General features: G+C 40.7%; 1 protein-coding gene across 3 annotated transcripts in view; it reads right to left on the reverse strand.

The window, feature by feature from the left end:
* Positions 1 to 22,573, reverse strand: part of LRP6 (LDL receptor related protein 6) — a 128,378-nt gene extending 105,805 nt beyond the window's left edge. For all 3 annotated transcript variants that reach the window (XM_077783268.1, XM_021535114.3, XM_021535113.3), the window contains exons 1-2: positions 22,417 to 22,573; positions 7,766 to 8,159 (exon numbers count right to left, since the gene is read on the reverse strand). In XM_077783268.1, the coding sequence (XP_077639394.1) occupies positions 7,766 to 8,159; positions 22,417 to 22,471 (449 nt within the window). In that variant the 5' untranslated portion in view covers positions 22,472 to 22,573. The remainder of the gene's footprint in view (positions 1 to 7,765; positions 8,160 to 22,416) is intronic.
* Between the last annotated feature and the right edge of the window lie 3,209 nt (positions 22,574 to 25,782).

Below are 25,782 nucleotides of genomic sequence, written 5' to 3' on the forward strand. Positions count from 1 at the left end.
TCCCTCATTACAGAACACCCACAACTAGGCCAGGTGCTTTAAAAACAATCTGGAAATGGGAATCCAATACCAAAGAAATAGACTAACCAGAAACTCACAACTTGCGCTATAGCTGTACAACAAAGAGCTAAAGGGAGTAATTTCTTTCTCCAAGTGTCAAGCAGATATCCAAAGCAGTAATATTTGCTTTGTTCAGCTGATTTTCAGGGCATATATATACAGATCCTAAAATGGTAAAATAGTACTGGTTCAGATATAGCCTCAACTAACAACCCTGACACCCTGTAATGTGAACCAGCTCTAATCTGCACCTGTTCCTGGGTCACTGCACAAGTTCTCAAAATGCTTATTTAGATATTTTATTAGGCCACCTCAACATTTGTCCCTGGTATGTCCTCCTTTCTCAGTGGCTGCACTGTAAAAGCTGCATTTGCTCAACATCCTCCATACAGAGTATTATCCTGTAACATTTTATCTGACCTCTTTATACAGATGTCAGAAGTGGAACATATTAATTACCCAGGGGTACAGTCTTATTTTTTTCCAGGAATGCAGCCACATAAAGATGCTTCTTCTGTAGACTTTTTTCTTTCTTAATCATGTTGAAATTTCATACAGCTGAGTGCTCCAATTTTCATTTTTAAATCAAATGTAATCCATAGTTTACTTAAAGAATATTATCAGTCAGTTTTAAATCATGATAGCAAAGGAAATAAGCCATAGATCAATCTTTTTTTCATCAAAAACATAAATCCAGTTATCAGTGTCCTCCAGAGAAACAAAGACAACTTTCTTCTGCTCCACTTTCTACAACCTTTGTTCTAAAATTTGGACTAAACTAAAATGAACACATTTCAGTAACCCCCCAAAACATGAATGGAGGACACACCCAATCCACAGCCAGCCAGCCCTACCTGGATTTTAAATTAAGGAAATGTAAGATTTCTTCCATCTGTGCACCCCATGAAAAGGCCAGACACCACCATGTTCCTCTGACCCACTGCGATTCAGGCTTGCTATGAACAAATGCCCCAGGTCAGCTGTACAGATGTATTGGCTGATACAGCACAGCAAGAACTGTGAGTATAATTTCATCTTAAGGCAAAAAGTGTTTATGGTGCTGCAGCTCACCAAGAAAGGCAAGAAGATGGTTGCAGGATGCAGATAAAACATTTAAACCACACTGCAGTGAGCTGTAATCATTAAACACTAATTTTGTCTTCTGATGCAGATCTGGTTTAAGACACACTGTCTGCAAGGCTCATCATAATTTCTGAAAAAAACCCCCTCTGTAATATCCTGCTTTGAGATAGTAAAGAGATTACAAACAAAGCCTTTTTCCAAGATGAATTATAAAGGTAATTAATTATGATTATTAAGCTCAGTCAGCTGCAGGGGTTTTAGTGAGCAATCACAAGCTCCCTGCTACAAGTCTCAGTAGCTGTCATGGATTCTGAAGTTATGATTTCCTGACAAACACTGCCAACTTACCTAAGTTACATTTGGGGGAGACAAGAATTATTTCTAGGGTTTTTTGTTTGTTTGGGGTTTTTTGACTTTTTTTTTTACTCTGGCCCCTTCCTCAGAAACTGCATGGACTTTCCTTTAAAGCCTCTCCACCTCCTTCATAAGCAATGCTACTTTGGACTTCTCAAGCAAGAACATAGGATGAACAATTTATCAGATCATAACTCTCTGCTGTAAATTAATAAGGTCCTTTTGAGCTCCTGTTTAGTAATTAAAAGTAATCTTAGAACTATTTTCATTTTTAGAAGTGTGTGAAAAAACTTTTTAAAATCAACATAATGCATAACAGAAGCTTAAAATCATGACTTTTCTTTTTTTTTAATACAACAAGTCTTCATAGTCTAGACTTGGATGCTAAATTATAATTGCAGGGACTGAAAATGCAGATGCAGAAGCCTGCCAAAAGACTCATCATCAGACGGTGTTCATGCAGAGCAGAAATTACTACCTCATTTTAAATACCTTGGTCTAGCTCATTAAATAAACACTGCATGCAAATCTGAAGTATACTTTGATGCATTAATAATTTATAGCAAGTTGCATGAAGTGACTAATTACCGTCACCCGTACCTCTACAGTACTGACCCTTTAAAGGACAGGACAAATCATACTCTTGAAAGTTACCTTAAATTGCCAATAGACCATAATTTTGCATATCATGTTTACATGTCTCACCCAAACCAGTATGAAACTAAAGTGAAAAAAAAGGCCAAAGAACTGAAGTGTTCTGACAAAAATCTACAGTGCTGCAAGATGCTACTGACATTCACAGGAAGGTTTGCAAGAGCTGGAAAGCACAGCTCTCAAACTGATCCCCTCCACAATCTTGTTTTCTAGCCCAAGAACTGAATGAAGGAGGTAGCGATGCAAGATTATTTTCAAACTTGCCTACAGCTAAAAGCATCTACAACTTTGTTATATGAGTCTATAAGAAAAATGTTTGTCCTGCACTAATCAATTCTGTACACTCTGGTATGACTTTTAGCAAGCCAAATCTCTCCTATCTCCTCCCACAAATGAAAAACTAGGCAAAACAACTGCAAAATAAAGAAAACATATTAGCAACCTCTAGCAGTAGGTTGAGGACAGGCAGACAGTGGCAGTAACATCTAAAACCAGCACAGCAAGATTAACAAGAGAGGTCACCTCTCCAAGTCCTCACTGTTTTCAGTATGTGAGTTTCTGGTTACCTTCCTTCACATGAGGAGAAAAAAGATGATGAGGAAGAAACTAACACTTTGACCTGTGCAATAAAATGACACCTTTACAATTTCTGCATCTATCCAACATGGAAATATCCTAGCATAGGACTAGAAACTAGTACCATATGGACCATATATGATCAATCTCAAACAAACTTTGCAAAGTTTTGCTTGTCAGTTACATTAAAACTAAGAAAAAAAACCAACAAAAACCCTAAAGAAAAACAAACCCCCTAGGATAAAAAATTCAAGGCTATTACAGAAAATTAATAGCGTCTGCTCTTGTTCACAGTAGCCACAAACACCTTCATAGGACCAAGAGCCAAACTCCAAACAGCTTGTACTTGAGAAGCAAAAGGAGCTATAGTTGTTCTGTGGCAGGAGATGGCAAGGAATTCTAGATGCTGTGCCAGGCTCTTGCAGGACAAAGTGTTGCACCCTGCTGGGTTCTGAATCATGCAGTATAATCCTGGCCTAGGCAACCTTCTCTGCTTTGAAAGGCCATACCTGGAGATTAAGGTCAACCAGCAGTGCCCATGCAAGGATCAACCACCTATGAGTGACAGCAGAGCTGCATTTTAGATTGTCCCAGAGTTACATGCAGCCCCAAGAGGCAAGGTAGGCCACTCCTGGTACGGTTTCATCAGGACAACCTCTGCAATACTGTTGCAATCTTTAAATAATGAAAAAGTACCTTCTGGTTTGTTTAATATCCCAGCTATTACTGGAATTTAGTGATGTATTTGCAATCATCAACATCATCTGATCAACAGAACCTCCTTAGGTGAAGAAAGATTAAATACATCTTACAAATCTGTGCCATAATCATAGGAGTCTGCAGATTTCATATCACTTGCCTACTAACCTCAAAATTACCTCCTTAGTACATGGGCCAGGCTATACAGCAAACAATTAGCTGAGTGCACTGATCTGTCACCTGTGAAACATTTCTGTCAGCAGAGGAGCAGCAGAAAGATTTCCAATCAGAAATCATCTGCTCAAGGGAGAGGTAGCATCAAACAAGAGAAGGTATGAAGCAAAGCTTTCAGTTATTTGCATTATTTTGGCAATTTACACCCAAAGTGGCATTTTATGTAATGTTAACTTGCCTGAAAACAAAAATATACTGTACAAGAGAATTTACTGAGAAATTCTGAATTTTTTGTTCATTTAAATTTTTTTTTTCCCTCAAATCAAAGGTACTGTAACTATTAATAGAACTGTCCATTTCCCTTTCTTTATTCTGTTGTATAACATCTGCCACTCAGCAAACATACTACCACTTCCCACAAATCTTTTGTTGCAATGCTAAGATGGAAGCACAATACACACAGAAGTGAGAAAAGCCAATTCATTCTGATAGTGCTCCTTACAAAGAAAGTTGATAGTCTACAGATTAATTTTTGGAGAATTGACACTATGATAATGAAGTCTTTACCATAAGGACAAAAGAGCTGCACAAATTAAAAAGCAAAAATAACCAAACATATCAACCCCCCAACAACAAAAAAAAAACCAAAAAACCCACAAACAAACAAAAACACAACAAGAAAACAGCAGTAGAAATATACAATACTGCACTTTAAAGCAGTACTTGCTCAAGAATCTGAATATGCCTTTTTTTCCCCCCAACTGGAGTGCCAAAGCAGAAAAATCTACTTGCTCAACTTTCATGTGAGCTGCTCTTAAATAAAGTGCTCTCCTGCACTTGTTCATCTAACACTTGGTCTTCTCCTGGCAAAAAGTCACTACTGAAGTGTCAGTATTATCTCCAGCTGCAGATCTTATTAAAAAAGGTATCATGTTTAACACCAGACAGGAAAACAGTTCCAAAAAGGATGGATAGGACCAAGGAGCCTTCCTGGAACCTTCAAAAGAAGGCTGAACTAACATCCCATTCCCCTCACCTTTATCTTGGGGCCCTTCTCTCTCCTACTACAAACAGAGTATTTTATTGAGTATCAAGACAAGTAAAACAAGGTAGTTGTAGTGTATGAACATGAGCAATGAGAAGTTCAAACCTCAGAATGTACACAGGAGATGGACAGTAAGAAGAATATAGATGTTTCAGATATTAATGCCTTCCTACATTAAGTAAAAAAAAAACCCAGACTTGGCTGCTGTGCCTCAGTTACCAAATACTTTCTATTAGAAAATCCATTGCATTTCTTATTACTAGTAATAGACATGGAAACCAAGTCTAACTTGTACTCCCGTATCTCAGTTACACATAGAATCTCACACACAATCACCTGATGGCAGTGAAGTAAAGCTGCCCAAAACATTTATTCTTTAATGCCTCAACTGTTTCTGTAATGTGCTCTGAAAGAGCCCAATGACATTCCTACAAAGCATCACAGCACTAAGCAATGACCTTCATAACCCTGGAGTATCCTACAGCAGCAGTTGTGAGAAAGACCAGAGCATTGGTGAAACATTTAAATTTTACCAAATTTCACTACTTGGGACACTTCCAAGAAAATGTATTATTCAACACTATGTATCTCTGCTAGTTTATACTGTTAACATTTAATTTCCAAGTAGGCATTCTCATGTTTTCAGCAAGATAGACAATTTTAATAAATATACATCCAACCCCAGAAAAGACTAATAGTCTGGGACTTGTATCAGATTTCAGATTTTTCATTAAACACTTGATGCATGCTACATTAGATAAACTATTTTTCACAATTTAACTTTAATGAAAAACTGAACTGATTGGTAAAGATGACCTTAGTTTAAGTTTTGCTGCTAAATTATTTCTTTTCATGAATTGCAAATTTAGAAAATTGTATCTGAAACAAACATTGTGTGAGCATAATAGGAGGTGGATTAGACTGCAGGAAAACATGAGGGGGGTTGCTTTTCCAGGTTTCATATTTTATTAACTACTCTTAGAATTTTTTATGGCTTACTCCTACCACTATTTGCCAGGCAACATCTTGAAACCAAAAGACATTACAGAACTAAAAAAATGTAAATACTAGTGAAAGAAGCATCCATACAAAAACAGTTTGGATAATTTCTTTTCTTTTTAAATTGACATATCTGTGCTTATGTCACCCTTCCACCTATATTTCAAGCTTTGGAGAGTGTTCTGAAATGTAACCAAATTTATTGAAAGCTGAAAGGTTTTCAGTTATAAAACTGCATGTGAGAATGGCAATTTTTGCACCTGCAACATGGTAAGCCAGAAAGTGGATATCCTGCTATATCACCTTCTCAAAACATACCCTTCACATAACAACTTAGAAAGTGACCTTCAAAAATTCGGAAAGAAAAGAATATTTTGTCCTTAAATTACAATTGTTGGAGGGATATTTTTGCTTTGGTTAGAGGGGTTTTGTTTGAGTTGGGGAAGGGGGTTTGGTGTTTGCTTTTTTTGCTTGTTTTGGTTTAAATTTCAGCATATTTTTAGGAGTGTTTACTCCTACTGCTTTAACAGATCATCAGTATGGAAAATGGTAGAGGCTTGCTTTACTTTTGACCTATTTAATTTTCTTCTTGTCTTTTCCTCTTGGTGTAAAATATTAAGAGAGAGTTTGCAAACATCAAGTTGGGATTGCTGAGCATGCTACTCTGCATGTTCAGAAAATACAAACACTGTTCTAAAAAAAGGCCAACTGGCTTCACAACAGAGTTTTACTCCTAACCAACAAGAATCCCATTCTCTCTGGTTACAAGCCAAATCAAAGCCACTTTAAATGTGTGCTTCCTTCCTTTTAATCTCACATTCAGGATGGTGGGTAGAAAAGACATGAACATACAATTTCCTTACACTCTTAAAGCATTTTAGAATCTAATAAAATACAACTAACACTATCATTGCCCCCAATTTACAAATTGCAAATACATGGAAAAAGCATACATCCATACTTTTCTTATTTCCAAAACTTGAAATATGGGTACCAGAAAATAAACATATCTTCTGTTTATAAATTGTCAAAGAACTATTAAAACTATTAAAATACTCAAGATACAGTGTTTCTATGAAGTTCAGAAAATAAGCTGTTTTGCAGAGATTTTCTTCTTTTGGAGGAAAAAAGCCAAACAAAAATTATAATGCAAAGGAATGGCAAGCAGTGAAACACAACCCTCATCTTTCCAAAGAAACAAGGCACTAATCTGTCACCCCCAAAAAAAGAGTTGGCTGAAAAACATATTTGAAATGGCAGTACAATAGATTAACTGGCTTGTTCGAGGAAATAAAAACTACAGTAAAGATTTGTTCTATACTACAGATATAAAATATTTTCAAAAGGTTACACAGCATCAATGATAATCCATTAGTATTCCACTTTGGCTGTCCCAAACGCTTTGTCGCAGATGACTGCCTTTGGCGTAACCTCAAGCCAACCATTCACATAACCTCACCAAAACTCCACTGAATTTTCCATTGTTGGCAAATGCTGTTTTGTTCCAAGCACAGAGCAAAAAGAGCCTCATCCAGGGACTCAAATGGGAACTGAGAATATAACATCAGTTCTAGAAGGAGCTGAGACAAAACCACAGGATTTTTAAAACAGGAGTTTCGCCAAGGGTGGGGAAAGGAGCCTCTCTTGTAAATTTTGATGAAGCTTCAAAACACATCTCGAGTTGTTATTAATACAGTACGTTGACTTTCCCATTTCTTCAGATGCTTCAATAAAGCATGAATATCAACAATGAATAGTTAAAAAAAAATTTAATTTCCTGATACTTCAGAGAGGCACAAGTCTGTCTGTTCACAGGCAGCTGTTACTCTTTCTAAGGAAAGCAGATTTTATTAGTTTTTAGGTTAGAACTTCTCAATTTCTGCAAATCTTTTGCACTACAGCCCAACTAAGTTTCTAGTACTGTTTTCTAAAGTCTGATGATTCCTGATTGTTCACAAACCAATATGAATGGAACTTCACAAATCTGCAAATCACACCAATAGAAAGAAACAAATGATGCAAAATGGCTTAGGATAACTTTGATAACAGCATTTGAAATCATTCAACAAACAAGAAATAGAACAAATTTTGGTATTTGTAACTATTTTAAAAAAGACTTACCCTCTTGCAGGATCTAAGGCAATTGCTCTGGGTTGATCCAATTCTTGCCAAAACAAAACTTTCCTCAGTGATCCATCTAAGTTAGAAACCTCAATCCGATTTGTTTCTGAATCTGTCCAGTACAACTTCTCCCCCAGCCAGTCACAGGCCAGCCCGTCGGGTGACAGAAGTCCAGAAACAACCACGTTTTGTATGCTCCCGGATTTATTAAACTCTGTCCGTTTGATGGCTTCCTCACTGACATCACTCCAGTAAATCAAGCCCTTGAGGAACACGAAGTCCACGGCGGCTGCGTCCTCCAGGCCCCCTACGATCACCGTGGCGTTCTCCTTGCCGTGGGCAGCGTCCACCAGCCGCAGATCCCGGCGGTTTGCGTACAGCAGCAGTGGGGCAGCTGCACACAGGACAGAAACAGGAAGACACACAGACAGGGGTGTTAGCATCACTCATATCAAGCATAGCTTGCACTGTGATGGTGTATCAGGTCATCAGTAGCTACAGATTTAAGAGTATCTTTACAAAACTAAGAAATACCATTTTGCAGTTTGATTAAAAAGCACCAACTCAAACCTTTTCAACTTGGTTACAAGTCTTCTATGGGCAGATCACTATTTTGGGTTGTGCATTATTAAAATAACATTAAAGAAGAATGGCGAGAACAAAGAAAATGGAGGTTTGAAGTGTCCAAATGACACTGCTCTGTAGAGAATGATCAGAAAGACAAGAGTAAAGCAGTTTTCTAAGTACTCAGTACTGGCTCACCTAAGCAAGGATTACTAGTCTTGACAGAATTTAGAAATATACACTGCACCTCTATGGAAGCATAATTCATGTCAAGCTACCAGAGCCACCTGCATGTCACTATTCCCTGAAATTATGTATCTCAGACATTTTACATATAGTACATAAAAATACAAAATTCATTGCACAGCATGAGGCAAATGTTGGTTTGGAGTGTTGAAGGTAGTATGAGGAGGTAGGGAGAAAAATACTTCTACAGGAATGGACAAAACACAGTTCTTTCAGATTCAACTCTAACATTCCTGCTTTGTTCTCTAACAAAAAGTCTTTATTTTATATGCTTTTTTGCTTACCCTGTCAGTTTGCACAGTCTGTATATTTTTCATAACACCTAAGATGACTAATGTAAAGCAGTAACCATGAAAAAAACCAGTTTCTTAAATGTAATATGCCTGTTTAATTGTCCTTAACCACAAGCTATATATAGCATGCTGAAAATTCCAGCCTCATTCCTACTTCAACAAAAGGTTCAGAAAAATACTACATTTGTATAAGGCAGACAATGACACCCTTTAAAATCCACTACCAGAAAACATTTCTACCTTTCCCTGCATTTACTCAGAAACTGTAGCACCAGAGCTTTACAGAGGCATTTAGATCTATAAATGCTCCTCTACCTGTCACCACGCAAATTTCACAGGGATCCTACAGATTTATTCTTCAGCATAGGTGAGCACTTCAAATCTCCAGCAGGATGGGTATCCTAACCAAAAGGGCAAAATTTATAGAGCCAAGGACGTGCATGGCTCAGTAATGTCAAGGGCCACACTGCCAGAAGAGCAATAGTTCCCTGTATGCCAAACTCACACTGAAACTGGAAATACTGACAGACGTCAGTAAATTCAAAAGCTGGTTTCCAAGATCAGACTACCCACCTCATTATCTTATAACGAAACAACTTCTCAAAGTCCCTGTAACATGTGAATTGGGAGAAGCTGAAAGAACTAAGAAAGTTCCTTCATCTACCTGCAATTAAATGAGTTCTATATATGTTTTGGGGTGGTGGGAGTTTTGTTGGTTTTTAAGAAAACTGAATTGCTTATGCTGTCATCCTAAATTTAGAAACACTGAATATAACTTGATTTATGCTGAACTTTAGACAGAACAAGGGAGGGGTGAAACTTTGTTAGTTTTAATAATACCAAATTTGTATTTGTATTCCATTCTCCAGAAAACAATTTTTATTGTGGAAAAAAACATGCAAGTTTAGAGATTATCTTCCCATGAAGATTCTTTTTAAATTAGATGGAGACTCTTTATATTAAGAATTTATTATTACTTTACTTTGCTATCTCCTTCCCTTCCTTGCATAATTTCCCACCCCCTAAGATTTAAATTAATTACAGAACATTTCCTTGAGGGGCAGATTGCTTATGAAGACCACATCTTTGAGAAAAAACGTATTCAATAAACTGCAAGGCGTAAAAAATTGTAATACATTAAAAACCTTTACTTTTTAAAGCCTACCTACAACTGTATCCTGAAAAATCTAATTAACAGACAGTTCAGTGTCATCTAGTGCACGCAGAAGTGTGCAGCCAGCTGGTACAGCTTTCTCTACTAAGAGGGTGTGCCCAGCGCTTGGAGAAAAGTAAATCCACACACCAGTAAGTACAAACTTCATTATTATGTGCAGCATGGAGCACCCTTGCACACAGCATGCGCTGAACTGGAACACCAGGTAATCAGCCAGGCCTGAAGGCACTGCTGAGCCTCACACAGCCACACTGCAGAGGTTACTCATTCCCTGCTGGAGCTCAGACTGGCTGGTTGAGAAGGGACCACAAACACCTCTGCGTCAATCAGACAGCTTAGCTGACTGACAACTCAGGAGAAACACAGCTACATTTAGGATGCGTAGCTTCATGCAGATACAAAGCCTCAACTTGTAACACATTCCAAAGGGCTGGCAGATGAGCAAGTTAAGCTTTCCAATTTGTTGCGACATTCAGGAACGAAGCCTGCATCACCAAAATAATAAAAACCAGGTTTGTTCCCCACCGCCTCCAGCCCTTCCCAGAACGCACTAAGGCTTCAATGTGCTACAAAACCCAGTTACTGAAGTTGGCAGCATGAGGACTGAGTATCATCTCTGCATTTACTTCACCCAGACAGCAATGCCAAGAGTAAAATTGCACCAGAAGATCTCACCCTGTCCCAGCTTTGAAAGCATTGAGGAGATGGTTTTCTTGAATAATGAAGTTATGAACTGTGCTAATAACCTGGGAAGAAGTCCAAGAGCATCCCCTTTCAAAGCTGGACAACTATTTGGCATAATAGTTATAATGAGACAAAAAGATACATTTCAAATTTTAAGAAGCTGAACTCTTTACATGTTTTTATTTCTCTTTCTATAGATAAATAAAATATCGTGTAACTACTACAAACTACAATAAATTGAAGAGAAGCACATATTCTTGAAAGATAAAAACACATATCCTAGAAATCAAGAACAGAAATAGTAATGACTATTACTATGTCCTCTATGACTTGACAAATCTACATGCAGGTGATTCTTCTAATTAAAGTACCCAATACAGAGTAAGAGTTATACTTAGTTATAAACTGAGGGATTTTTTTTTTTTTATCCAAGAAAAAATATTTCCTTAAAGAACACAACAGTTAAAAAACCTCAAAAAACTCAAGTTCAACACATTTCAACTGCAACAAAAATAATTTATATGGTAAGAAACTTCTGCCAGTAGTGGTCACTGAGACTGTAACTGTATCTTAACTCCAATGTTCAGGTAAGACCTTTCCTAAGTTTACCACATGCAGTATTAAAGTCCAGACATCTTTTTTGCCTTACTTTTACAACTAGAATTCTACCAGCATCCTTCTTCCCAATGCCAAACTCCAGTTCTTACACCACATATTTCTCTTGGCTGCAGCTCCTTTCCCGCTAGAAAGTTGCTAATCCCCAGGACACTCAAGTCTGCTTTCCCTTGCATTTGTTTACTCAAGTCTTGCTTTGTACATCTGACTTATGGGCATCTGTTACATGCATAAAAATGCTGCTGCCCATAGGATGCAAAGTGATGCGTGCACTGTACCAGCTAAAAAGGTTTTTTAACCTTTTTGGTGTTTCAGTGGCAATTTTAAGCTGTCAGAATTTGTCATGCTTTTCTTTAACTAGTTCAGTGGCCTTTTCCACAAATTCCCACTTTCTCCTTTCTACCTTCAGTGATCCAGGACAGCTCTGAGTGCTATGAGGTGAGGGCAGTGTTACCTTAATCATGCTCATTCTCTTTCACTGACATGGAGTTCAGCCTGGCAAAAACAATTACCACACACTCATTTTCCCCCAAATCCTTTTTTCTCAGTCCCAAACCCCATCAATATTGTTCTACCCCCTCCCTCAGTTAAGGGCCCTGTCCCAAGCTGATTCAAATCACTACATCAGCAAAAGGTTGGACTGGGTTAGCAAGTTGAATCAACTCAAGAAGTGCTTCAGCAAACTCCAAAGCTGACATAAGGCAAGCAGCAGGGAGCTGGAAGGGGGAGCAGCTCTCCCTCCTCCACTGGCAGCCTGCTGTATCTGCTCAAGATGTGATTGCAGCCATCTCCTTTCTCCCCAGCTTTACTTCCAGCTGTTGGTTTCTGACTCCTCTTTTGCGTTGGCTCGAGCACTTGTCCCATACCACAATGCAGGCAAGACAATGCAGGCAGCTAAACCAGTAGAAGGCTATTGAGCTCTCCCTACCAGCTGCCAAAAAGCAATTTTTAGCCAGCCATCATCTAGAATCAGTTCAGACCAAAAATCAAATCAATATAAGCACTAGCACAGCAGGGAAAGAAAGGACTGCATCAGCTTTGACTAATTAACTGAACCAGTTCATGAACCTCCAGTTAAAGAACAGGACTCAGAGCAGAGGTGGCCACTGATAAGTTGTGGCAACCTGCCACAGAATCACAGTGTGGATACCACTGAGCAGCTGCTGACATTATGGAAAGAAATATCCATGTTGAAGTCACGGGATGAAACCCTCTGGGACTGTCACACTGAAAGACGATGTCACTGAGTTGAGAAGGGAATACTCCCCATCTTTTAGAAGTCTTGCTGAAGAACTCCGAGTGTCTAAAGTGAATTAGCACTGCCAAGCACACTACTATGACAGCAAGTGCAAGGACTGCAGAGAAGAGGAGACAGTGAGGAGACATACCAAAAAAATACACACTGACCTGGATGAGACACAGTTAAGCAAGGACTCCAAATGCCTTAACAGAGTGCATTCACATTCAGCTCATAAGAGAAGGAAAAGCAGAGAAATGGGCATAGATAACCAGCAAAGAACATTAATTGTAACCTCTCTAAAACCATTCAATACACAAAACTCCTTGTGTGCAATACAATAATCATCCCCAAGATGTCCCACAGAAAACCAACAGAAGAATGCAAGGAAAAGTTTCTGGACTGGCACAAGGACTCTGGGGCAGTCAGCTGTGAGGACCCTTCACTGCCTGGGTTTCAAATTTCTTCATCACTGCTCATGCTTCCAATAAATTCTGTATAATTATTTTCTGTATATGCTTGAGTTTCGCTGCTCAGTTTGGAGAAGCAAGAATGAAAAGATTGAGGTAGTATTGGGAATAAAGCCTGGGAGACTTGCATCAAATAAGAAGAGAGACAATTTGAAAATTAACATAATTTTTTTCCAAATAGCAGGGAGCCAGCCTCAAGAAACTTATACAGAGATGGTTTATATTTTCAAGCAAACAATAAAATCACCAGGAAATACACAAGAGTTTTAAAGCACAGCAAGCAACTGGCCAGGATTTTGCACTCAGTTCTCTGTCACAGCATTTTCCCAGTTTTTTCCACAGAAGACACAATTCCATATATTTTTAAAAATAAAAATAATTAACTGATTTACTAGTGCCCATCATTCCTCTTTCACTGTGAACAGAGAGCACTCTTCTCTGTGAAACTCATTTTCACAAATATACTTGCAGGACACAGCAGGCAACCAGGAATTTAGTAAACACACATGAGGCAGCACAAACTTGGCAGAAAGGGATTTTTCTCCTCTTTTCAGCTAACCTTAAATATACCCCTCAGGTTAAAGCCATGCAAGGGCTGTTCAGATGGTAACTCACAAGGTCACAGGAGCAGCAGGCCAGCGAAGGAGATGAGTAGCCATATCAGTGCAACAGCAAAGACATCAAGCTGGGCAACAATAGAATTCCTGGATTCTGCACTAAATTTTACTGTTTTCAGGCCTTTGGCCAGATACTAGCTTTATAGACCAAGACATCCTGCAGGACTAGCTGGTACAGACGCAGTAAGTCATCCTTTAACCTGCTAAATACAGGGAAAAAATTACCTTACTAAAGACAGAAGGATGGAGACATGAGAATGAGAGGATGGAAAAAATAAAAAAAAAAAGAAAAGAAAAAGGACTTCAGGAAAGAAGAGAAATACCAGGTCAGATTTTAGCAAAAGCACTCATGACTGAAATACACCACGAAGTCTCAGCCTATGACAGGCAAAAAGCCTTATGAATAGCAGCTATCACCTGCCAAATCCCACTGGCAACAGAGCTATACAGCAGGATTACCAGAGCATGGCTCTTCTCAGTGCTAGGTAGCACACTCACACAGATCTTTTGTCCACCTTTCTGTAACATGGACTCCCCTGTTCTGAAGTTCTTTTGATTTCACTCTCATGGGGATAGAACACAGCACTTCAGCTCTGATGTTTTTCTAACTTTATATTCTGAATCAACCTGGCTGACAACAGGATGAGCAGAGAGCTGATGAATCATCTTGCAGCTGCATTGCCATGAAACACTACCGCCTTCTTCCATGACCCTTCTGGTTATAGAGCAGCAGCAAAATAAAGGTGACCTGGCACTTTCCAGGGCAAACTGCAGGCTATGAAAAGCAGGAAGGCTCTTTAGGGATTTGCAATCAAGTACTTCTGTGAACCACATTAATGTCTGCAGAATTTAAACATTATACATCTCATTTTCTCAGGTGTCCTCATAATCTTCCTTCAACACTCTTCCAGCCTTTCAGAATAACACACAGCCCTGCAAATGAAGTCATACCAGTTCCACGCACATTGGCAATACTTCCCCAGTTTCACTGGCAACATCCCTGTTTAAATCAACATGATCTGGTTAATGAAAAAGTTAGTTAGCAAGCACCTCTACTCCTGCAGTGAAGTCTTGTTTGGCTCCACCAATGAGAGTCCCACGTCTCAGTAGGGATGGTATTCTGCCATCTAAGCTAAGCACCGTGAAGACAGGGAAGAGAACTGGATCACACTGAAACAAAACACTGCCCTTCACACCTTCTGGCATCACCTTTTCCTACAGTGCTTCCAACAGTGAGAAAACAAGCCAAAAGCCTGGATCATATCCCTTAGGAAGCTGTTGAAGCTGAGTCCCTCCACTGAAGGACAGCACTGACACACAACACTGTGGTGCTGGGACAGCTGGAGCCCATTTCCCAAACTCTAAGGAGGCTAAAGGCCACAAGACACACTTTGTACACCGTGGTAAGCCAAGGTGGGAATGCCCCAAGGTTTGCTGCTACTCTGGAGCAACTGCAGCTCATGTGTTCAAGCCTAAACAGCTCACATTTGAGGCTATACATCCAGTCAGGAACGGCCTGGAAGTGTTACTCTCTGTCACTCCCACTAGCTCACTCATCTCCTTTGCTGGAGTGTAACCCAAGCACATGGGAACAGCCCAAGCCATGGGGTCCTACCCCAATTGCTCTCAGTTCCACATGGATCAAAAATTCACACCCTCAACAGCAGCATACTTACAACAAACAAGGCCTTTCTCCACACTGACAAGAAGCTCACAAGCAATGAACTACTCTCAGATTACTTTTCCAACAATTTATCCAAGGCTGCACACCAGTGTAAAAGATACTCAAAAAATATTTCCTGAAGTGTGTCAGTTTGTCTCTCCAGGCAAAAACCAAATCAAACAAAACAGCTTATTTATTCTGTTTTGATGCTGGGTTTTTTTGCTAGTTTAGATTTTTTAAGTACTATCAGGAAGTTGCTGTAAAGCAGGAACATAGAATTTAGCACTAAAGACCCCAGTTCAAATCAATAGTTATAGACTGGCTTTTTTAATGAGTAAGGAAAGAGCTGCATATACTTCAATAATTTTGAGAATTATTGGACATGTCATTTTTATTTTGTAAAAAACTATTGTAATGCACTTTTAACTCTCATACTTTTAATATCCCAGCACTACTAATGTCAAATGTTCAACAGGCTTACATTAGATGCAATAACACATAGGAAAAAACCAAACAAATCACCCCATGAAACAACACACACACACTCTTATACATGCAGAATCCCTTGGAAAAGGTGAATGACGTTGTCTTTTTCAAATTTAATGGCAATCATTTCTGGAAATTCAAAAGAAAAACAAATAAACCCATAAACACAAAACCATCCAACTTGGAATTACATTACTCATTTTACCATTTCCTACAGGGTAAAAGGGTAACTGCTGAGCTTCAGTTAAGTCTTTGAGTTATAAGAACATCACTGCATTTTCTAAATGAACATAATAAGACTCAAGGTCTTATAATCTGTAGACCTTGTATCTTATAAGGTCCTTGTAGACCTTATAAGATACAAGGTCTACAAATTCCTACTCCTCTATTATTCTTAATATTCTTTCTCTATTAATCTGTGTGTGGACAAGAGGATTCTTGGATTTTCAAAGTGTTAATATTTTAATTATCACTAATACTAGAAGTATTAGTTTTATTCCCGGCTTTGACAGAACAACCAAGGGAACAAAGTTTAAAATTCTGTACCACATTAAATTTCTGTTACTTTCCACGTATCCTTAACTTCCAGAATTCCAGTAAACATATCAGCTACCCTCTATGAGCGTAAATTCTGACAATGCACAGGAGAGAATATTTGTTATTAAGGAATTCTAGAGGCACAAATAATTCAAAAACCTCAGCACACTACATACAAACTGTATTTTTCCTCTGGGAACTAATTGGGCAGAGAGGGGAAGAATAACAGGAAAAATATAAAGGTATCAGAGAAGAAAACAAACCATTTTTGATTAAGCAAAACTATGTAGCTTGTTGATTAAATATGATTACTGTCTCAAATATGATTACTTTTCAAACTGGACATCAAAAAGTCACACATGGCCCTCATAAACAGAATTAAAACTATAATCCCATCATTACTGCATTGATTATATCACAAGGGAGTAATTTTATTTAGGTAATGTGATCCTGTAACAAGATACTAAAAAAAATCTGTATGAATGTTGCCATTTTCCATGACTGTTTATATTAAAAACATTTCCTTATTGTTCTCTCCATATAAATACTGAGGCTCTAAAAACATTCTAGCTTTTAAACTAACATGCTTCTATCTCCAAGTAGTTTATAACATTTTGCAAAGGAAACAAAGTTTTACTAACTAAAGCATTGCTTCTTTTATCCTAGACTTTAACTGGTTAGTTTCTTAAATGTCTATTAATAATAAGGTATTACAGGCAAAAGTTTTAACAGTATTCCCATTCTATTCATAGACAGGTATGTTTGACTCCAATTCAAAATTGGTGGGGAACTGTTCCAACTACAGGGAAATCAAAAGGTCTTTAGGAAGATAATAATGAGACAAAAACACCACCCTATTTTCATAACCATTTCACCAGAGGATATATCAAAAAGCAGAAATTACCACAAGATAATTTCTATTAACAAATGCAAGCACTGTACTCTGATTAAGTTTGTCTATATAGAGCAAATAGCAAGCCTTTCAAATTGTGAATGTCCTGACGTAAATACTTATAAACTGCAAGGATATCTAGAGAGTTTAATGAAGGCTATGTCAGCATGCCTGGTAAATACATTAAGTTGGAAAAAGCTGATTTATATTTAGGTGTCAATATCCAGCATTTATGTATAATTTGCTAAAGATCCAAAGCTTTCCCCTTTCAAGCCACGGACAATTACCACAACAGAATGACACTGCCTCTTTCTTTGGAGCACTGTGTATTCTGTAGTTCTGCAAGCAGTACATACTCTGAAGCCACACCTGACATGCGAGCTAAAAAACTAAAGTTATTAGGACAGTATGTACTTAGTTCACTGAACAGCAATTACGCTTTGGAAGAGTCATCACTACAAAGTGCTTGGCACAGAACAAGTGGAGGCACTGGCTGCTGTCTCATCCCAAACCTCATGTGCACACACCAACAGTCACCCTTGCTGAGCCACAGCATTTAAAACTTGAGGGCTCAGTTTTAAGTGGGAAGCACCAACTGTGAATAGGAACAGACCATTCCTGAAGCCTGCAGGGCAGCTGCATGCCAGTCCACATCTTTCTAAGCAGCTTACACCTCTTACTGGTACAAGTCCATCTGAGGGGAATTCCTTATCTACCTCAATTCTGCCCAAAGCTCTCAGGTGAGGGGGCTGAAACATGAGGGCTCCCCAGCAGAATTGGAGAAGGAGCTGAGCAGGCTCCCACACACAGCAGACCCACCAGCTCAGCCAGAAGCAGGAGTGTGCAACAAAACTTTAGTTCCAACTGCATTTCTGGCACCATGCAACAGTAACATGGACCCCTCCCTACAGTACAAGGAACTTTGGAATATGCCACCAGCAAAGCAGCACATTCAACATTTCTTTGGAAATTCTTAGGTTAAATATGTTGAGGACAAAGAATGTAGTATTTAAGTCTGCAGACTTGCTGCCAGAGGAGATGGATGGTGACAGATCAGAAACTGAGACCAGTTTCTCCCTGTTTCCTGCCCTAGCCCACTCCCTCGGGGGGAAGAAAAAATAACTTCCCTCTAGTTGGTTTAAACTAAAAAGTAAATCCCATATTACGTGCACTGCAGCAGATATTTTTGAAGCCGGCATTTTTGAAATGTGACATCATCATAAAGGTGAATTACTGATGTCCAAAGGAATCAGATTTCTCCAGCTCCCAAAGACAGAACTTGAAAGGTTCCTATATGCCCAATCCTTAAAAAAAACCAAACAGAAAAACAAAAACAAAACTCTCCTACATATTGTATCGCTTATAGCCAAATTCCTTACCTGGAACTCTGGGAATGCAGATTGAAGCAACTCTCTAGGGAAAAAGGAAACACGAATACAGCTCATGCACTTCTAACCAGTATTGCTATGAAACAAAAACAAAGCTTTCCACCTGAATACTTTCATATAACTCATGCTGAAGGATACAAGAAATCCTTTACCAGCATATACCTCTGACTTGACCTTCCCTATATTTTGTAAAAAATGCTACTTTACCTTATCTCCAAGACAATAAAAAATTGCCATCCATTTTTTTCAGTCCTAATTTTTATGTTTTAAATAAAATCTAAAGCAATTGGATGATAACTAAACTGTATCACAGAGATGCAATTGAAAGAACTTCAAAATTAATAGTGGATTTTGGAACACCTTAGATCACACTAATTTTAGACTATTCTATGAAAAGATGAAAGAGGAAAATGGCAGATAAGGGCACACTGATTTCTGAGGAATCATACAATGAAGAAGCATGACTAGAAAATGGTTGATTCAAGCTTGGGTGAAGAAATAGACCATGATTATTTAAAAATATATATATTTTCAAGTCTTACTGTCATAGTATTGAACAGTCTCTAGGTGAAGAGACCCTTCACCTAAATGCTCTAACTGGAAATGCCACACTTGGTCTCCAACCTGAGTGCTTCAGGAGTAAAAACCTATATTACTTGTCCACTTCTCTGACTTCTGGTAGAAAATGTGTGTACACACCACCAAAGTTTAGCAAAGTTTCGAATACATCACTGCTTAGCAAAGTTTTGAACATTAAACTCTTCTAAACAACATGCAAATGGATCCATCCTTAAAAAAACACAAAAAACCAAGGACCTGTTTATGAAAAAAGAAACAATGGATTAAAATCAATTAAAATGGTAACAATATTACAATAATAATAATGGACTAAAACAAACTCTCTTTTGAACTCTTGGAAAGCACAGTTTGAAAATACCCATTACCAAAAAAGACATTTTCATTTCTTCACTATCTGACTCTAAACACAGAGGTCTGTAACATTCAGTAAGTTTGCACAAATATCCTTTACAGAATTTCTACTCAAGCAAGAGCTTTATGTACTGCCTGCATGATCAGGGTTTAAAGCAAAACAAAAGAAAACAGCAATTGCATACTGACTGGAGAGCTATTTCAGGAAGAAAACAAGCCATGAACACTGGTGGAGGAAGAACTCTTAACTTTTTAAAAAGCTGAAACCTCAATTTCACAGCTATCTGTAGTGCCCTGGCAGACGTGATGACACTGCTTTTGCCTCTTTGCAGCTGTCAGTTATCTAACAAATATCTCTCATTGGTTTCACAGCTGTCCTGAAGAACACCTCAAAGCTGCCATGGAGCAGCTCTAACTCCATTCCTCTGGAATACCCTAAGGGAGTGGCTTCAAGAAGCACTGTTGGTCAGAGAGGTGGAAGCCAAATATCCCAAATCAAATCATGGGCCAAGAGGAGAGAACAGAGACCAGGGACATCTTTCTTCTAGCAGCTATAACATGAAAAAAAACCCAAGCCCAAATGACAGAACCTCTACAGCACACTGTCATAATGGTAACCTCCTGCCTCTTTGAAATTCAAACACTTGCCCTGACAACATCAGTAGGATCTGGTTTATTGCAGTCCTTGGATGATTTTTGAGACAGGTGCCTCACCCTGTGCATCCATTTCTAGCCAGTAGCATCATACTTCTTCAAGTCCTTATGCATTTCCAAGGTATTGATTTTTTTCCTTTCCAGACTGGTAAACAAGTCTACCACAGTTTCTTCAGAGTAATAGCTCAGTTGTCATAAACCTTTGTCCATTTGCCTTTTCTATGAGAATAGGAGGCTGTCCCTGGAAGCAGAAACACACACACTACATTTGCTGAGTTTCTGTCTCCAGCACTGTCGGCTTGGCACCCTCTACCGCACTGAATTCACAAACAGTGAACTTCATAATTTCAACTCTACTTTCATCTATAAGCTTATTCATACTCATGAGGCACTGCTTCTGCCTCATTAAGGAACTGCTTCTGAACTCAACACATGTTACTCGAACCTACTCCACTTGCATAGATGCTGTTTATTAGGGAGGATGTATACATTAAAATTTGATTTTTGTTTCTTCACATTTCAGCTGTTCCTGCTGTTTATCTCTATCTAAAATAACAATTAGCCACTAGGAAAATTACTATCGTGTCACAGAGGATTGCAACTTCAGGTAGGCAATCAAAGAGCAGGGCAGCATGAACACAGAAGAAACAGAAATGCTGTTGGGATATAAATGTCCTTGGCAATAGACAGAGGTGAGAGATGAGAAAAGAAATGACAGCCAGTTGATTTAAAGACACTTTTCAAAGTGTCCCATTAAGTATGAAGTATACAAAAATTTGCAAAAGCACATGCCACTATTTTGAGATTAATTTGCAGAAACTACTGTAACTACATTCTGTGACTTTACATACAGAAGTTATTTCTCTGCTGTCATTTGAACTGGACTGAACATCAAATTAAACCCAAATACATGGTATATTAAGAATGGGTATGATTGTTAATTATTAAAATTAACTACTAAGGAAACAGTTTCTCCCTATACTCAAGACCCAACTTAACTTTTAAAATTTAGGGTTTAACAGCCACAATGTAAGTAAAAAAAGTTACGCATGCCATTTAAATAAGTATATTTGTATCTCTGCAAACAGGATACAATATGGCAAACAGATGCACAGGGTAAAAAAAAAAAGACTATGGATGAGATGAAAATCTTTGTTTTCCAGATTACTGAGCAACTGGAGACTGAGCAGTTACTTCAACCTACACCACCTTCAAATTAACTTTCATCAAAACACTCTAATGGGGAGGAACTCTCTAAATCAAAATGTGGTTGATTAACTGTTAGCAATTAATCTCTTGCCCACCTATTATGAAAAATTCAAAATCAAGTTAACAGGAACATTATGTATGCAAGCACCATAGGAGATTTCTTCCCAGAAAGACCGAACACAGATAATAGTTACTGTAGTTAAGTTTACAGCATTATTAAAAAAAAAAAATAAAATCCTGTTTTCTTTCAGATTGTGCCCTGCAAGACAAGAAATTTTGTTGGAACCGGGAAGCAGAATCAAAATTCTCAGTTACTTTAGTAACATCCCCTCGTAAGGCACTCGACTGCTCCTTTAAAGCTGTATGAACATCCGTGGTGGCTCACCAGAGAAAAACAAACTACTCTCAAGTCCCAGCGCAGCGCCAGCCCAGCTGAGAGCTGCGCCTTCACTGCTCTCCTCGCTGCGGGAGAGGGTCGGTGCAGCGGCGGCTCCTGGGCATTCCCCACCCGCCGAGCACGCGGGGGCTCCGCGTTCCAGGATGGAACCGCGGGGGGGGAGCGGGACCAACCCGGCGATGGGCACAGCAGGACCAGGCTAACACCGGCGGGGCCGAGTTCTGCCCCAGAGCCACTGGTGCTCAAGGATTGATGGGGTTGCAGAGAGACACGGGGGGAGCGTGCGATACTTTAGGGGGATCCTTAAAAAAAAAAAAAGAAAAAAGAAAAAGAAAAAACTTGAAAACAACAATGGGGCGGCTCGGGACGCGGCCGGCGGCCGCTGGCAGGGCGGGCTCCCGCCGCGGCTCGGGAAGTTGCTCAGGAGCCGGGAGCAGGCGGCGGCCGAGAGCGAGGGAGGGAGCGCTGCCCCCGCGCCGGGCCCCGCCGGCAGCCAGGCCTCACCGCTCCCCTCCCGCACACCCAAACATGGCCCCTCGCCACCAGCCCTGCAACTTTCCCTCCTGCCCCTCCCGCCGCCGCCCGCCCCGCTTACCTCGCATAAGGGAACAAAAACTGCAGGCGAGTAGGCTGCGCAGGATGGCCCCCATCTTCCCTCCCTCCTCGCTCTCACCGGCGGGGAGGCGGCGGCGGGGAGCAGTACCTCCGCTGCCAGTTCATGCTTCCAGGCGGGCGGGGGAGGGGAGGGCGAGAGGCGGGGAAGGGCGGCCGCGGAGATCCCCCCTCGCCGCTCCCTAGCAGGCCACTGGCCCCGGCGTGCCGCTGCGGGAGCGGGCGCTGCCCTCCATGCCGGCTGCTGCTGCCACCGCCGCCACCTCAGCGCGACCGCCGCTGTCCTTCCCCACCGACCCCCCCGCCGGGTGCGCACCGGCGCAGGGATACAGTCCTCCTCCTCCTCCTCCTCTTCCTTCTCCTCCTCCCGCGCCGCAGCCGGCCGGCTCCCGGCGCAGCGCCCGCCCCCGGCACCACTCCCAGTCGAGGAGGGAGGGAGCGGAGGGGCGGGGGCTCCCGGACGTGCGGCTCCCCTCTCCCGGGCGGGACCGCGCACACCCCTGGCAACTCCGCAGCCGGCAGAACCCCGGCAGGGCGCGGGCCCGGGGGACTCCCTAAGGTAGGGAGGTGAGCGGGGTTACGGCACCCCCCGAGCACAGGCACGGAACGAGATTGGGGGCAGCCGCATTCCAGCGGGACTACTTTGCCTCCCGTCGCCCCTTCCGCCGCCTGCGTTGCGTTCCCTCGCCCGTGAGGACGGGACTACTTTCTGCCACAGAGCTGCGGCGGCGTCCGAGCGGCCGCACAGAGTCTCCGGTCCCGATCCCGTTCCTGGAACGGGCTGCAACGCCGGAGCATCGTCCGGGGGACGGGCGGCAGCCAGGGAGGCAAAATGAAGTTACGGTGTGCAGACTGAAAAGCAATAAATCCCGGCCTCTCCCAGAGCAGAGGGAGCAGGCGTCCCTTGTCGACAGGAATTGCTGCCCGGCTGATGTAATGGTGCGTGATTTCTTTCCCAGCGCTTTTGGGGGTGCGTTATTGTCCCCCTTGCTAAACTAAATGTGGTGGGTTTGGTTTGTGCTGCTTAGAGCAGTGTTACCAATAATATGAGTTGTCAAGGTGCTGTGTTTAAACAGTCTTTTTCCCTCTTGCATAGTTAAGATTTTATAATACACTCTCAATTGAAAAAAAACTTCCCTCCTTACTAACTTTGTTCCTAATAAACAATGTAAAATGCAGCTTTCTTGCATTTCCTCTAGATGAGAAAACATACTCCATTAAACGATATCAACGTGTCTAAACGTTTTAATTAAGTCTAGACATCTATATCAGACTCTCCCTCCGTCACAGCTGGTGAGCAGAATAACGATGTGAAGCAGAACAACTTAGAGCAACGTTTGAGGCACTTACATTCCAAAATCGGTATTATTTTCAGGATTATTAGAAACTCGCTGTAACATTTAACTTTTACCTTCATATGTGTTCAACATATATTTTCATAGCTTTTCTTGTTATTACAGTAGGAGATAACATCTGGGCCAGATTAAAGGCCTGGGCATTGTAGGCTGACTCTAAAGGGTTCCTGGTGTCATGTGATATTATCACTCTCAGCTTTTACTGCAGAAAAGAAACATTAAATAGAAGAAAATAGAGGGATTTTTTTTTTTTTAATTAAGTGTATTTCCAACCTTCAAGATTGCAAAACCAGATTTTGAAAATGTAAACAATTTGGCTCAACAGCAATATCTGCCTGAGGCCAGGTCTACATTACAAAATTTTGTCCTTGACTGTCTGCTGGGTGAAGTAGCCCCTTCTGTTACTTTGATGTCATTTAGGAGGATTAGCAAACTCGAGCAAGATCCATGCGGATAATGGATGGGAAGACTTGCCATACAAAAATGTACCCTGGAGAAGAGAAAACCTGTGTCCATTCCTTGTTTGTTACCACTAGATTTTGCAGGAGCAGGCAAAAGGAGCACACTTTTATATTTATGTTTACCATTTAAAAGGAAAATGGAGTTATTGTTGATTTGAGTTTTGGGGGTTTTTTCCCCCCCACAGTGTTTCCTTATACTTTTTCCATACTTGCAGTGTTCCACAATCTGTCATTAGCCTCTTGAGAAGTATGACAGGTCTGTAATGAATTCTTTGTGTCTTAATCATACAGTGCACAGCTGAGGAAAACCTCAAGCCTGCACCCCTGTATCACAACAACACATTTCTTCACATGCCCACATGCCATTCCCTCTCACATCTTATCTGTTTCTACTGGAAACACTCTGGTGTCTTGACTGTCTCCCTTGGGAGCCTGATCCCCTGCCTGGTTGCTCTGACTCTTAAAGACATCTTCCCTGCTGCCCAAGCTGACTGGTTTTATTTTTAGCTTTTGAACACACATGCTGTCACTGGTGCATTTTGCCATTTTTTCTATAATTCAAACCCTTTCCTACTTGGATTTCCTCTAAGCCCATTAATGATTACTGGCTTCACATCCCCCAGCCTAGCCCCTTTTCCCATAACCTGCCTGGAATCCTCCTCTCTTGATTCCAGCCCAAGTATCATAAAATCAGAGAATCACAGAATGGTTTGGATTGGAAGGGGCCTTAAAGAACACCTAGTTCTAACCCCCTGCCATGGGCAGGAATACCTTTCATCTCCCAAGTCTAAGTCCAAACTGGCCTTGGTTGCTTCCAGGGATGGGACAGCAACAGCTTCTCTGGGCACCCTGTGCCAGGGCCTCACCATCCTCATAGAGAAGAGTTTTTTCCTGATGTTTGACCTAGATCTGCCCTGTTTCAGTTTGAAGCCATTACCCCTTGTCCTATCACAGTATGTTCTTGTAAACAGTCCCTCTTCATCTTTCTTATAGGCTCCCTGCAGGTACTGGAAGGCCCCACTTACGTCACTGGCATGGTTTAGGAATGGTGCTCCCCAATTTAGTGCTCCCACCAACTCTCCAACCCCTGTACTGTCACTCACTCCCCCAGATCCCTTCTCCCCTCTACAGCAGGATGGAGAACTGGAGGCACAAAAGGCAAAGATCATGGGTTGGGATAAGAACAATTCACTAGAAACAGCGATAAGAAAATGAACAGTAATAGCACTATAGTAATGACAGAGAGTACAAAAAGTATTCTTGCTCACTGTAAGAGCTCCAAGAACAGACAATAAATTGTTCCCTCTGTTTCAGAACCTGGGCCTCCCCACTTCTCTATTCAACTTAGTTACTCGACTGGAAGGAGCCCCTTCTCAGAAGAGACTCCCTTCCCCTCACCCCTAGCACTGACAGAAGGTGTATAGGATAACTTCCACGTCCTTGCCATGACTCTCCTGGCTACTACAAAAACTAACCCTCTTGGGTGGAACCAGGACAGTCACCCTGAAGCCTTCTCTTTTCCAGGCTGAACAA

The sequence above is a fragment of the Lonchura striata genome, chromosome 5 (genome assembly GCF_046129695.1).
Source record: "Lonchura striata isolate bLonStr1 chromosome 5, bLonStr1.mat, whole genome shotgun sequence".
Classification (NCBI taxonomy): Eukaryota; Metazoa; Chordata; class Aves; order Passeriformes; family Estrildidae; genus Lonchura; species Lonchura striata.